This window comes from Mesoplodon densirostris, chromosome 20 (genome assembly GCF_025265405.1).
Source record: "Mesoplodon densirostris isolate mMesDen1 chromosome 20, mMesDen1 primary haplotype, whole genome shotgun sequence".
In the NCBI taxonomy this organism is placed as follows: domain Eukaryota; kingdom Metazoa; phylum Chordata; class Mammalia; order Artiodactyla; family Ziphiidae; genus Mesoplodon; species Mesoplodon densirostris.
In genome coordinates this window covers 9,194,066-9,209,736 of record NC_082680.1, presented here as the reverse complement: position 1 = coordinate 9,209,736, position 15,671 = coordinate 9,194,066, and the positions used below count along the sequence as shown (strand labels likewise).

The following is a 15,671-nucleotide window of genomic DNA, read 5'->3' as shown; positions in this document are numbered from 1 at the left end:
TCTCTTTTTGTGCCAAGAAAGTTAAGAAAATAAAAAGCCATTAACAGAAATTAGAATTTTTAAAAGCATATTTAGGATGAGCCAGTTAGGCTATCTCACTTTCCGAATTTCTCCTGAAAATTAAGATCTAAATAGAATTCCACAGGCCCCCTAAAAAGAGGAACCTATAAAATATTGAGCTTGAGGTAGTAAATATCAGCTACCCATAAAGAAGTTTCTTAACTAAAATTTTATCTGAAATATGTATCATGATAGTCAATGATTCTATATACTGTCTGGTATATAACCATCTCAGCTCATCTGCCATTTCTCCAATTAGATTTTAAACTCCATGCTGAGACTCACGTCTGACATATAAGTACTCAAAAATATTTGTTGCCGTATTCTCTAAAATTGCCTGTTTATCCAAAGACACCAACTGTGATTCTCTCATTTTTTCTTTTTCTGTAATTTTGTATACTAAGGAAATATATCAGTGGCTTTGCTTTTCTCTACTGATGATGATTAAATGCCCAACTCATCTTTGTTACATTATGTTTCCCAAAGGGCATCTCACTTTGATTCAGTTGACTGTTTAGTTTTTCCTTTACAGATTTGAGCTATTGAGAGGATGTTCTAACAACACTTATGTCAAGGTAATACATAGTTTGCTATTGCTCCCTTAACAACAAATAGCATTAACAAATGGGTGTATGACTTCAGATCTTTAATAGTGTCCTAAGGGATTTTATATGGCACTGCTTTTCTACATTTATGTTCTACATTTTGCATTTATTGGAAAATTTCTCTCATTTGTTTTAATGATATCCCTTCTTAAATTAGATGTTATGGTAATAATAAAGAATTTCATGTGTGCTTTGTATTTCTTGGCTCTCCATTGCATTCACATGCACTATTTCATTTTGCTCCTTACCACAGGCAGGAAAAGTGTATTATACATATTTCATAGCCATAAAAACAGAGGTACAGAGAGGGTCACAGATAGTTAAGAGCAAAGCTAGAGCCAGAAATTCCACCTTTGGCATCCTGGCCTCACTGCTGTCCACTGTATCAGTGTCTACAAGTACCACTCCAGACCAATGCCAGGCTGTGTGCACACAACTGACATGGAAGATTGCAAACAATACATGTATCTGTCCCCACCCTGCAGGAATCCATATTTTTATAAATAAATGCAATTTAAAGCTAGTAATTGGGCAAAAAAAGAATAACCATTTGGTAAGAGTGTGGGAAAACAGGGACCTTTACATACTGTGGTGGAAGAGAAAATTGATATAAACTTTTGGGGGGATTATTGGAAAAGCCTAACGATGTAAATGAAGATGCTCCTAACTCCTGAAATTCCTCTGCTGGAAATTTTCCTGAAGGCATATGAAACAAGTATGACAATTTGTACAAAGTAGTTTACTGCGTAGCTGTTTAGAAATGCAAGATTATGGGGGAATGGAGAAAAGACAAAGGCTATCAATGAGAATCAGGTAAAAAACATGGCACATCCACATGTAATGATAAGGAATACAGACACTGGAGGAGGACCACGGAGTCTGAACTCCTGCTAGAACAGACGCTAGGTTTGTGAATTGGGGTAAATCTATCTAAGCCTCAGTTTCATCATTTACATGATGAAGACAGTATTAGCCCCTAACTCACAGGATTAAGGTGAAGACCAAACAAGATAATATGTATTAGGCATCTAACACAGTGCATGGTATATAAGAGGTACTCAATAAATGCTATGAGATTACTACTGCTACTATTATAATTATTATCATAAGTCATGGGCCAGTAACATGTTTTTAATTATTATTAGTAGTAGCTATAAAACATGAGATAAAGATATATACTGATAGGGAACTACGTCCAAGATACAATAAAGGAAAAGAGAATGTCCCCAATGCCATCAGAGTGCGGGTCCATTAATTTTAAAGGCACAGACAGATGTTCACGGCAGAACTTTTTACAATGTGAACTACCTCATAAGTAACTGCTAAGTAAGAGAATGAGTGGGTATAACGGCCACACCTCTTGTTGTTTTTCCCTAGCAGAATAATACTTTGAAGTTGTCCAGGGCAAGCTTTCTCACAAATAAAGAGAAAATCTCAGCCATGTATAAGCAGACTAAGAGAAAAAAGGTGAAAATCCTGCAGAATGACTTCCATTAGTGAAAGTAGTTTCGGGAGCCCCTACAGGAAGCTGTCTGTGCAAGGTGCGAATGCAGAGGAAGAGGCTGCAAAGACATTTCCTTCTGCACTGAAAACACTGAGGAGTGAAGATACCCCTGGGTCATGGTTTTAATATTGCTAGAACAAGTCTCCTAAAAACTGTCCTATCAATATTAAAACCATGACCCGAGGGTATATTCACTCTGCAGCCTCAACTAAGAAGTCTGCATGCCGCAGCTAAAGATCCCGCATGCCGCGACTAAGACCCGGAGAAGCCAAAATAAATATTAAAAAAAAAAAAACAAAAAACTGTCCAGACTATCCTCATGGCCCTGCATCTGGAAGAGGCTGACGGTGTCCAGGGCGAAGTGGTGCAGACTCTCCCATGAGTCCAGTTGCCAATGGACCAGTGTAGGGATCTGTGTGCTGACATTCACGGTGGGGCCGCTACTGTATTTGCCAGGACTCTGGGTACGGAAGTCCACAGATATAAAGGGCGCTACCACACTGTTCTCCCCATGCTCTCTGCTACTTTTAGTATACAGCTTTACAGAGCGCAAGTCTTTCAGAAGACATATGGCCTTATTCTAGAAGATACTTGTACTTCCCCGAACACTGACAATATAATAAGTAGAAAGAGAGGGGCGGACAGGGAACACTTGAGTTGAGAAACTCATCACCTCTACTTTCTGCTTTTCCATATAGTCTAATCTTTTGCCATATTTTTCAATGATTTAAAATAAAAAACACTGCCACAGATAGAATGCAATCCTGAATTAGTCCTCATCTGAAATCAGATTTAGAAACTACTAATTTAGCCATATGTGGCATTTATTAAATTTCTGAGTGGGAATGGAAAGCCTGCACCAGGATCTCAAGGTCACATCCATGTTTGCACAGATAACTTCCTGTTCTGGGAAAGAAGAAACAAGGGAAGATACACTTACACATACAAGACGGTTCTGGTATCACCCACTTTCCCAGCATCACCCACGGTTAGGGTGTCGTAGCCTCTTTCCAGCTCAAACTCCTCAAAGGCAAGCTTGATGACCTAAATCAAACACAAGAGAGAATTACTTAGCGTAACAGGAACTTTCTGGGACCTCACATAATGCAAATATCTAGTTGTAGTATTAATTTTGCTCCATAATTTCACTGTTATTTCAAATGATTTAAAGTTGCGTTTAAAAATAATGATTGTATATATTTGAGAGCCCTCGATTATAGAATTTTATGGAATTCAAAATTGCTATTACTCCAAAGATATTTATCATCAGCTCTAAAAATGAAATTAATCCATATTGTATTGACACTTTAAATCAAATATCTATCAAATATTTATTGTCACATAGTGTTTGGAATGACCAAAAGGTAAATCAGTATAAGCAAAATAAATGGGGACTGCAGTTAATGAGATATATTTTGAGGATACCTAGACCACCAAGGAATAGATATTTTTAGTGTGATGTCTGCAGATTTCATGTATGTACCAATATTAACATATGAAAAAGACCTTCTGAGGCTAGAAAGTTGTCCTCTACATTTAACTTTGCAAAGCCTTGTCTTTTTTTTTTTTTTTTTTTTTTAATAAAGAACACTTTGTCTAGGTGGTCAACACCATTTAGACAAGACCAGTTTGTGTCTGACACATGGATATATTAGAATACTATGAACTTCTTTCTCCTCATAAAAGAAATGTTTCTTTTGTTGACCAATATTGTGATAAAGGGGGAAGACAGTCTGAGGTGTCACAAAGTTAGGCTGGAACCCTAGGTGACAAGGAGAAATATATATATAGATGATAGATAGATATCTGTTACATGAAGAAGAGAGAGAGGGAGAGGCTATCACAGACAGATGAAAGAGACAGATGGATAGATAGACAGATATGATGGATAGATGAGATAGGTAGATAAATGACAGAGGGGGAGAGAGAGAGAACAGGAAGTACAGAAACCATAATATTGGATCTACTTCAGAGTAAATCTGAAACTCTGGAATCCTGTAAAAAACATAAAATGCCTGTTCATTAAACCTGAAAGAAAGACTTAAGTGGTACCAGGGGGAAGGCAAGCTTCTGACTAATATCCAATTTGAGGTGTGCAACACTGAGCAGGCTCTAACCAGGTGCTTTCCCAAGCAGTGCTGATATGGGATGCATTAATTCTGCTATTGGAAATTCTTACTAAAATTAGTGGTATAGCTGTTATGATTTATTTAAAAAATCTACTCTTTCAAATTTCAGCGTTTGTCTGAATACATTATTTTAGCAATCTAATTTGAAACAGGTGTAGAGGTTCATGACTGTTGCAGACCAGTATCAACATTGCATATGAAGCCCAACACCCGAGGATGGTTTTATTTCAATTTCTGTGTTTCACATGGGCCGATTTATTAATGTCCATGGTGGTACAAGAAAGAATAAAAGGACTAAAGAATCATGCAACCTGGAAGTTCCCATCACCTTTTTTGACACATTTACTCTGTCTTGACTTGGGTAACAGCCTGCAGTGAAGCAATGATAATCCATTCAGGCCTGAGGGTCACGGTTGGCAGATTTATAATGAGTCACAGATAGGGGGTCTCACTTCATAAATGTGTTTTCATTATGGGTGTAAAAATAACCATTTTGTAATTCTTTCAAGCCAAAGCAAAGGGTGTTGGAGAGGTTTTTGTCAGGGTTCAGACTCAACAATCAGCCTCTGCTGATAGTCAAAGGATGATCTTTATGCTATTAATGCCCCATAAAAAGAGAAAAGGTAGACCCAATCTTGTGTAAAGAACCTCTCGTTTGTCAGAAAATATGGCATTCTATAAATATACCTGGTACAGAAATACACATCTGGAATGAAAGTTGCTGTCATTTCTCAGTGACAAGTGATGTTAAACGGAGAATTCATTTTTTAATAAAAACTATATATAAGGAGTACAGTGTGACAATTTGATGTACATATACATAGTGAAATGATTACTACAGTCAAGCTAATTAACCTGTCCCCTCACACAGTCACCCTTTGTGTATATAGTGAAAGCACCTTAAATCCATTCTCTTAGCAAATTTCTAGTAATCAAAACAGTATTATTAACTATAGTCACCATGCTGCCCATTATATCTTCAGATTTATTCATTCTTCATAATTGTGCCCTTTGACCAACATCTCTCCATTTCCCCATCTTCTCATCCCTGGTCACCACTGTTCAACTCTCTGCTTCTGTGTATTTGACTTTTTTTAGATTCCACACATAAGTGAGATCATGCAGTTTTTTCCTTTCTGTGTCTGTCTTGTCTCACTTAATATAATGTCTTCCTGGTGCATCCATGTTGTTGCAAATGGTAGGATCTCCTTCGTTATTAAGGCTGAATGATATTCCATTACATGTATATACATCACATCTTCTTTATCCATTCATCCACTGATGGACACTTAGGTTGCATCCATGTCATGGGTATTGTGAATAGTTCTGCCTTATGTTTTAAAGTGTGAATGATTCAGTGGCATTTAGTCTCAATGGTCCCTTTAGCTCCACATGTGTGTGTGTGCGTGCGCGCGCACACACACACACACACACACACACACACACACGTGCTCTTCTGTGTCTTGACTGGTCCCTGCAGCTGGCCTTGTAGATGCTGCTCCACATCCTTCAAGTCTCTGCATGAAGTCTGTTCTTGGTGGTGTCTCCCCTGCCCATTCTGTCCAAGACGTCAGTCTCTTTGTCAACATCCAGCCTATTCCCTTCATGATGTTGCACTTTTTGAAATTTCTTGCTGGTTTGCCTGTACCCTCTGCCTCACCTCCTTCATGGTACGTGCCCTGAGGGCAGGCGCCACGCCCTCCATCTGCTGAGGACAACTGACTCATCTTTCAGGATGTACTGAATACCTACTCTGCCCAGGTCCAAAGAGAAGATGGACCAAGTTCTAGTCTTCAAAAAACTTAGAGTTACAAGGGGTATCATGATAAACACAAAGTAATTATAGAGTTTTTAACTTTTCCAGAAAAATATTCCTTAATGACAACAAATCAAATAAGAAGGAAAATGAAAGAAGGACAAAGTTCTAGAATTTTAAAAGCTTAAGACTAACAGGGGGTAGTTTGATAAACACAAAACAATTATAGAATTTAACATACAGATTAAGGTTTCTTAATGACAACTGATGAAATCCTTTACTTTTTCAACTTCCAAACAGAATCTCAGAACTGTGAGAAAAAGATGCTGTTCAGTCTAGACTCTGGTGTAATTTTTAAAATACATTCTTGGTATTTTGTAATATGTTCTTTTTTCCTATTTAAACTAAAAAGACTCAAGAAGTTTGAACCATTTCTCCTTTCCCTACCCCCTGCTTCTGGCAACCACCAATCTATTTTCTGTATCTACAACTTGTTTGTTGTTTTTTAGATTCCACATGTAAGAGAAATGAGACGGCATTTGTCTGTCTCTGTCTTTGACTTATTTCACTTAGTATAATGCCCTCCAGTTCCATCCGTGTTGTGGCGGGATTCATCCCTTTTTATGGCTGAATAATATTCTTTTATACATAAATTATATATGGTGGCAGGGAAGTAATGGAGTTAAATTACATTTGCTTATATTTTCTTACTAGAGGATGAGGAGGGTCAACAGTTTAGTGTGACCAAATGTGGAATACAGAATCTAAGCAGACTTAAAATTACTTGATATACTGACACCTCCGTTTTCACAGGAGGAAAATGAAAGCCAGGGAAGATGAGCGCCTTATCCTGCAGTTATTAGTGAGAGGTTTAGATCTCAAACTAGGAAATCCTGAGTCTCGATGTAGTTTTTAGATTGTTTCCCACACGTTCAAATATAAATGAAGAAGATAAGAGTAGATAATTCTATTTTCAAACTTCTTTCTTACAAACTACTCATTTTAAAGTATTTCTTCGAAAGTTTTAGCTACTGTAGTCCTGTTTTCTTTCTCTGATCCCAATCTAATATGCTTTAGTACTATAGCAATGTGGCAGTCATTTCCTACACGCCAAGTTGGCCTCTGGTAATTAAGCATCTCTAGGAAGACTCTGCTGTGTGATGACAGGTGGTCCAGTGAAAGATACCACAGGCCAGCGAGAGGAAGGTGCAGGACAGGCTGTTCTCAGGGTGCGGGGGGGTGCCCAGGGAAGGAGCCTCAGATGCAGAAGATAAGGAACATCTTCCAGAGGAGGTGGCATCTAGGAGCTAAAATATCCAAACAGTGGCCTGAACCCAGCAGCTGGGGGTCCTGAAACCTGCCCCAGGAGTACCTCGAAGAGTGATGCCAATCGCTAGACTCCTGGAAAAACAACAGCCCAATCCGATGTCTCATGTAATTTCACTCCCTAATTTGTGCAAAATTGGTTTGTTCACCTTACAAACATTTTTAGTGGATATTCAACTATTTTTCTTCAGCATCTAACCAAATTCTGTTGACTATTATCCTTGCATAATAGAAAGTAGCCAAAAAATTGATTGTGCTCAAAGTAAGTGTAATACAAATTAGTAGAACTGCTTCTCAGTTTTTTGTTTATTTTTTTAATGGTGCAAAGATGCTAATTTTTCGGACAGAAAGGTTAAGGGGAAAAAGCACACAATAATCTTAAATGAGAGAAAAATAACTTGGAAAATTGGGCAATTTTGCGGGGTGTAAGTATGAAAAAGGAAACAGAACTTAGCTATTTAATTGTGATTACGTAAAAACTGCAAGAGCCTTAGCAATTAAGAATGTTATATTGGGACTTCCCTGGTGGCGCAGTGGTTAAGAATCCGCCTGCCAATGCAGGGCACATGGGTTCGATCCCTGGTCTGGGAAGATCCCACATGCCACGGAGCAACTAAGGCCGTGCGCCACAACTACTGAGCCTGTGCTCTAGAGCCCACAAGCCACAACTACTGAGCCCGCGTGCCACAACTAGTGAAGCCTGGGCACCTAGAGCCCTTGCTCCACAACAAAAGAAGCCACCGCAATGAGAAGCCTGCACACGGCAACGAAGAGTAGCCCCCGCTTCCCACAACTAAAGAAAGCCCGCACGCAGCAGCAGAAACCCAATGCAGCCAAAAATTAATTAATTAATTAATTAATTAATTTTTAAAAAAAGAATGTTATATTGTCAGAAGAGCTTTTTTTAAATTTTTGTTTTGAGACACTCAATTTTCTAAATAGAGAAAAGAGAAATATATAATGACAGAGTGGTAGAATTGATACAATACTGAATTTTTAAGTATTAATTTAAAACAAATATGAAAACATTGCTCTGAAAAACAAAATGGAAGTACTACATAGTCACAATTCATTAGGGGAAAAAAAGCCAGTCACTATAGGCCCATTCAAATAAGGAGCCCATCTCACCTGACTCAATTAAGCCAGAGGAATCCAGATGTATCAATTCATACACACACAAACACACACACACTCACACAGACACCCCATATGGATCACTGGGCTTCCTCATCAAAAGTTTTATTTCTTATGTGCATTTTGTTTCAGTGTTATCTTTAAACTACATTTGGGGTTCTTTTGGATGACATGTTTCTGCCCGAAATTGTGATGGTAGGAAGAGATAGAGAATAAGAGGAAGATTTTACAATTTTCCAAGATGTAGAACTGACAGCACAAAATAAATAAGTAAAAAGCCCCTACATCTTGGAAAAAGCTAACTCATAAACGCCTTAATGAATGACGGTAGGGTTGAAATCAACAGGGTAGGGAATAAGGACTTGGAACACAAGGGGACAGAAACTGATAAAAAGAAGCCTTAATAACCTGATCCATTCAATTTCACACTATTTTTCAGAAGAAAGACTTTTCAAACTGTGAATTTCCTCCAAAAGGACATAACAACTCTATACCTCACATCTGAAAGGAAAATTCACACTTTTCTTATGAACCAAAAATTATGAAATGATTTCTGATAAATTTTAAGTGTTTTAGCCTGAGGTTCTAAGGACCAACCATGAAACAACTGAAAAAGTATAATTAATTATAAAGAGATGTTCTGTCCAAATGCATGCACCACAGAGCCTGGGTAATGCATATCATTGTTTCCCAAAGAAAATACATATAATGTTTCATATCTGTAAATTACATATACAAACGGCCAATGATATGTAATATGAAATTACCAAGATTTGGTTCCAACCTAGAGAGAATAGTACTTTGAAAGAAACAATTTAGTAAAAATATATTATTATTTCTAGGGTAGCCTTGACTTATATTTAGCCTCCCATATAAACTCTAAATGTCTTCTAAAACTAGAGTTCAATGCACCAGTAACAAAAAGGGGACATATATTATTTCAAATGTAGCTGCAATGTTATTAACCTGTGCTACCAAGAGTCAAATTAAACAGGTAATCAGTGGAAGAAAGTCGAAAACACTCAAACAGGCGGAACAACATGTAATTTATCCATCGGCAGCCGTTTGGTCATGTTACCACATCACAAGAAACGAGGAGCTTGGTGTCCGGATCCTGGACTCCCCCACATGGTTTTCTAGAACTTTGCTGATGTCCATCCTGAAGGCTTCAGCCAAGTCCCTTCTCTCAACAGTAACTGGAACATACATTACCGTAGTTCTCTCTGTGCTGCCCTTACATGGACCCTTTGTCTCTGAGATCAAGACTCCTAAGGATGCAGGTGCATGCCATGTGCAAGGCACGGAAAGGACCCAGATCTGCTTCTCCTGCTCCCTCCTCCAGGCCCACACTGTTGCTGGAAAGCAGCACAGAGCGAGCAAGTCCAAGCCCACCGGAGTGAGAGGGGATCCAAGCGCTGCTGCCCAGCCCGTGGGGGCCTGAAGGACTTGCATCCCCCTCCTACAGCCTTCTCATCTGTAAAACCAGAGTGACATCATTTCCCAACGGGGGTTGAGGATTAATGGGAGGATGCAGGTCAAGTGTGTGCATCTTGCAAGGGTCCAGCAGGCACTGGGTTAGCGGTGGTGTGTTCAGCACCACCGTTATCGCTACCTTTCATAGCAACTCTTCACTGCTACCAGGCCAGGCCACATTCCGTCACCAACTTGAGGGATTCTGTTATTTCAAACCTCACAAATCTTTAAAACCAGGAAAATCCTGTCTCTCTTCTTTCTGACACATCAATTCCTAACTCCAATTTTATCCAGAAAGGAATCCTTTATCCTTTATTTAAAAAAACAATTTTTTATCCTTTAATTTCCAGATAAATTTTTCCATCTACACACCTCCTTCTTTATATTGGTAGAATTGTGCTTCTCGTAAGAAGCTTCTCTTGGCAAAATACTTAGATATGATACTATGGATTCTCAAGGATTAAAGTAAGATCCACAAAAATCTGAGGAAAGAAGCAAGTGGGGTGTTGGGTGAAGATAACAGAGACTAACATTATAAAGAAAATCCCTCAAGCAAAAATCATCAAAATGCCAATAAAACTGTCAGGGACATAGAACATTTACAGTACAACAAAGACTAACTAGCTCACTGGGAAAGTAAGCAAACTCAAAGGCAGTGATGGAGGAACATTAAAAATGGTTTACCATGTAAAATAAGAGAATAAACCAGTGAGATCTCCAAAAGAATTTCATTAATCCCTGAAATGAAGCAACCAAAGAATCACAAGCATTGTTTGGAAAATTATTGAAATACATTCTCGGATGGATGAAAGAAAGTAGCATATTTGTTTAAAATGAGGGACTGGAAATTTGAGAGTCACAATACAATAACCGCTAAGAATAAATCAGAGTGCTATTAGATGGGGTAAAATGCAGAATTAACATTTACAGAACACTGAAATCTATCAACCTAGGATATGTGGAGCAACTTAGCTGGAAATCAGAAGGCCTAAAAGATGAAAGGATTGCAAGAGAAAATTATAGATCTATAGATAAAAGCAGAAGACATTGAAGTTTGTGAAAAATAATTGGAATGAAGGGTGCAGAATTAATAATTAGAAAAATAATGTAAGGCACATCTTTTTTTTTTACAGCTGATTAATAAAGTTTTGAGAACAGACCTTAAAATGGTTGATTATGGCCCCATTTAAACAAAATAAAGCAACCATAGAAAAATAGGAATACATCATCACATAGAACGGTTTAACTCTAAGAAATCCAAAAGAGTTCCATACACAAACACAGAAGAATTTAAAGAAATGCAAATCAGAGTTAGTTTTGTTTTTCTATGATACAATAAAACCTTAGAGATGATGGATCAACAAGATTATGAGACTCAGATATAAAGAAAAAATATGTCCTTTTTAGCATGTTTATTCAGTGAAGAGGTTACTTTATGTGGGAAGGAAGAGAAAATATTTTGCAGATTTTTAAATGTCTCTGCTATTTTACTAACACACTCTTTATCTCCAACTTGGCTGAAAGATACTTCAAACAACAGGATTCATTTTAAAGAGTTACCTAAATGGCATTTTGTTTAAATATGAAAAGAATGATCTAAAGAAAGTTATATAGACTAGAAAGGGTTGAGTTGATAAAAATAAAAATATGTACATTTACTTCTACATATTAAGTAATATAGTTAAACAAAGAATCAGGCAACATATTTACTTCTGGGATTGAGCCAGGGATCTCAAAGGTGGCCTCCCAAGGTGGCTCGTTAGTGATACAGCCATTATAATTTATTTTTAAAATCTACTCTTTCAAATCTCCGTGTTTGTCTGAATACTTTATTTTAGCAATCTAATTTGAAACAGGTGTAGAGGTTGATCACTGCTGCAAACCAGTATCGACATTGCAAATGAAGCCCAGCACCGTAGGATGGTTTTATTTCAATTTTTGTCTTTCTCATGGGAAGATTTACAAATGTCCATGGTCCCACAAGAAGGAATAAACAGACTAAAGAACCACGTGACCTGGAGGTCCCCATCACCTTTTCTGACACGTTGACTGTCTTGACTTGTGTAACAGCCTGCAGTGAAGCAATGATAATGCATTCAGGCCAGAGGGTCACGGTTGGGTGATGTGTAATGATACAAAAGTTGGAAGTGAGGCAGCCACGGAACCCCACGGTAAGCCTGCAGGGAGATGCTGCCATCTGGACCTCAGTGGACCCGGTTCTAATGTGATAGCTTATCTGTCAAGGATGCCAGCAACAGCTGCTTTGGTGAGGCCATTCACATGCCTCCACTACAGCTGCCACCCACCTCTGCCTCCTGAAGAAGGGGGCTTAGGAGAGCTCAGGGTCTAGAGGTGTACAGGAGATGGAGGGGTCTACACCTGTGTAGAGAGGAGAAGGTGAAGGACAGGAAAATACTGACACTCTCAGTGTATGGGACGGGGGAATGAAAGACCTACAGACCTGCTCCAGGTCACACCCTACAAAGTGGCAGTCACACAGACATTTTACATGGTTCATTCACTCATTTTTTATTCATCTTCAGTTCTGTCTATAGGTCTCTCCCATTTTAGCAGGAAATCTCTAGAAATATCCAAATTTCCATCAAGAAAAAAACAGATCAAGGAGAAATAGCTAATGATGAGTATTAATTAATGCTTCAAATTATGATTTTTAGGAGTAATCTATTATTTGACCCCAAATTTTTGCCTTGATGGACAAGACAGAATTGTTCTCTTCTAAGCTCCTGGACTGTACTTAGTTTGCCTCTCACCAGAAAGTTCTCTCTTGAGTCCTGGGCATGGCTGCCCCTCCGACTGGGTCCCAATTTGAGTACCTTTTTCTCAAGGGTCTTCTTTGACCCTGTGAATATCACCCTTACTCTATCCACTAGCAGTCATGCTTATTACCTAGTTTTATTCCCCCTGAAGTCTCTTAACATTATCTGAGATTGTTCTATCAATCAATCATCATCTGCCTATGTACCTATCTATGTACCCTTCTATGTATCTATGCATCTATCTTTGTATCTATCTCTGTATCTATGTATGTATGTATGTATCTATCTATCTATCTATCTGTCACGTGTCTGCCCATTTTCTGTCTTTCTCACTAGAATGTAAAATCTAAGAAAACAGGAGTCATTTTTGTTTTCTTTTTTTCACTCCTGGGTCCAGTACCGTATGTGCTACGTATTAAGTGCTGCATAAATATTTGCTGAATCAATACACCTATCTTTCCCTTGTGTACCATTTAACCTAAAGAACCTGGGACTATCATATATATACAGTGTTTAACTTTAGTCTCTTATGCTAGTCAAAGATTGACGGCCTCACATTAGCATAAACCAAAATAGCACTGAAGTTGTACAAAGCAAAACCAAGTTGATGCCCTCCTGAATAAGGGATAAAAATTTTACTCACAAATATCTTGTAACACTCCTGCATGCTAGAGGATTTTAGAAGTTGGGTAAGAGTGAGTTATTTTATGGGCATACTTACCCTCACCTACTCAAGACCTAAGAACTGCTAACTAGTAAACTACTTATTCATGAATTAGTTTTTATTCATTAAACTCATAAGATTTCATCAGTGGTTCAACTTCTTAGTTTTACTGAAAAAAATGCAAAAGAATTGTTCTTGTTATGTCACTTTTTAAATAGTAGAATAAAGACTCCTTTTAATCTTGATACACAAGGATTCCTTCTGACATTTTATGCTAGAGCAAAACTTGGGCAACAGTTTGTTCTAGCTACCAAACATGCAGGGAAAAATCTACTCAAACATCCTGGATCTGTACACATTTATTTCAGAAAATATTCTGCACAATGCTTACCCATTGTTTGGCCTATAGCTACCCATACCAAAGGACACTAATTGAGAACCATAAAGTTTATTTCTGTGGTCATACATGAATGGTAATTTTATTGGGATTCTGACAAAATATGTATTCTAGGTATAGCAAATGATGTAGTAAGAGGCACACTGGTGGTCACTGGAGGTCTTGAACCTCATCTGGCTTTGAATGTTGGCTTTGCAGTCTACTAGCTGTATGATTGGCATAAGTAAATTCAATTCTATATGTTTCCCGTTCCTCATTTGTGTGACAGGCAGAATAATATCACTTATAGGATTACTGTAGGGAATAAAGGAATGACTATGCATAGAACACCTAAAATAGCACATGACACACACTACACATTCAGTGAGTGCCAGTTATTTCTTCTAATTCAAACACGTGCCTTGGGTTGGGCTTTGTCAACAGCCTGCTAATTGTTCACTCTCCTTTCACTCAATGTACCCATCATATGCATCCTTAACAATCCACTATAATTTTTTCTTTAAACAAATTTGAACACACTGTTCTTTTCTTGAAAATCTGCACTATCTCTCTACTGTATCCATAAAGTTTAAATGATCTTGTAGCATGTTTCTCAAAACACAGTCCATAGACCACCTACATCAATAACTTCTGTGTGATTATTAATTAGTAATTATTATTAAAAATGCAGATTCTTAGACATTGCCAAGAACCCACTACACCAGAATTTCTCGGGGATGGAGGGCAGGAAAGGTGCATTTTAATGTGCTCTCTCTGTGATTCTTTTGCATAATGAAGTTTGGGGAAACTGCCTTAAACTGACATGTACATCCTCTCCCACATGGCACTGAGTCAGCTCTGCATTGACCACACAGGGTGTGTGTCCACACCCTCAGGTCCCAGGGGGCTCTAATTGCCACCATGGTTATAGAGATCCCATTACACAGCTTCTGTTCCAAAACAATTGTTCCATGTGAAGAAAAATTAATCAAAGATGTCAGGGATGGAAGGTTTGTAGTTGAGCCTGTCTGTATGACTTAAAACTCTGTGAAATGGAGCATTTAAAATGACTTTAAAAGCCTACACAATTGGGCCTTTTCTGGATAAGTACTCAGCAGGTGTCAGATATTTAAAGCTGAAAGAAAAAAAGTAGGTGTTGGTTGATCACATGAAGAAGGAAGAATTTAACCCCACTGCCAGGCCCCCCAGTACGTGCAATCAGAAAAGCCATCACTGTGACTCAAAAATGAGAAATTTAAAAGACCAAGAAATAATAACAACAAAAACAACGATAGTTCCGTGAGTGACACTCCTGGTCTGGTCCTGAGCTATAGCTCTTTCATGTGTACTGTGCTATTTGCCGTTACAATAGAAGTGTAAAAAAGGAGGATCTGCGTTTTACAGGAGAGGGTGATTACTCAGAGGCCAGGAGGTGTGGGGCAGGAAGAAATGAAAGGAAGAGAGGGAGGAAGGAGAGGGGGAAAAGAGAGGAAAGGAAAGAAGTGGGGAGGGAGAGTGGGAGGAGGAAAAAGGAAAGATGAAAGAGGTCAGCTTCATGAGATTAACTGGGTGTTTGGTAGTGACTGTGCAAGCCCTCAGGTGATGATATAGAAGGTCTGTATCACTGTTATTGGTGCTGATGGAGCAGACAGGGCTGTACGAGGTGAAGCTGTCACCCCAGGGTGATAACTCAGTGCCATTCAGCCCAGGTGCCCTGCCAGGTTGGTGATGGCGCCGTGGGAGCCCTCTGACAGGGGTGCGCTGGCATTACCACAAGTTAGCTGGTTACCAGGTTAGCTGTGATTCAGAACAATGTGCTCCTTTACAATGAGCTGTATAAACCCTCATACTTATCACCCTCTTTGTG

General features: G+C 38.5%; 1 protein-coding gene across 1 annotated transcript in view; it reads right to left on the bottom strand.

Moving 5' to 3' along the window:
• CSMD1 (CUB and Sushi multiple domains 1) overlaps positions 1-15,671 on the bottom strand; it is a 1,461,432-nt gene that overhangs the window by 408,953 nt on the left and 1,036,808 nt on the right. The window contains exon 13 of the mRNA XM_060085850.1: positions 3,110-3,213. Coding sequence (XP_059941833.1) covers positions 3,110-3,213 — 104 coding nt within the window. The remainder of the gene's footprint in view (positions 1-3,109; positions 3,214-15,671) is intronic.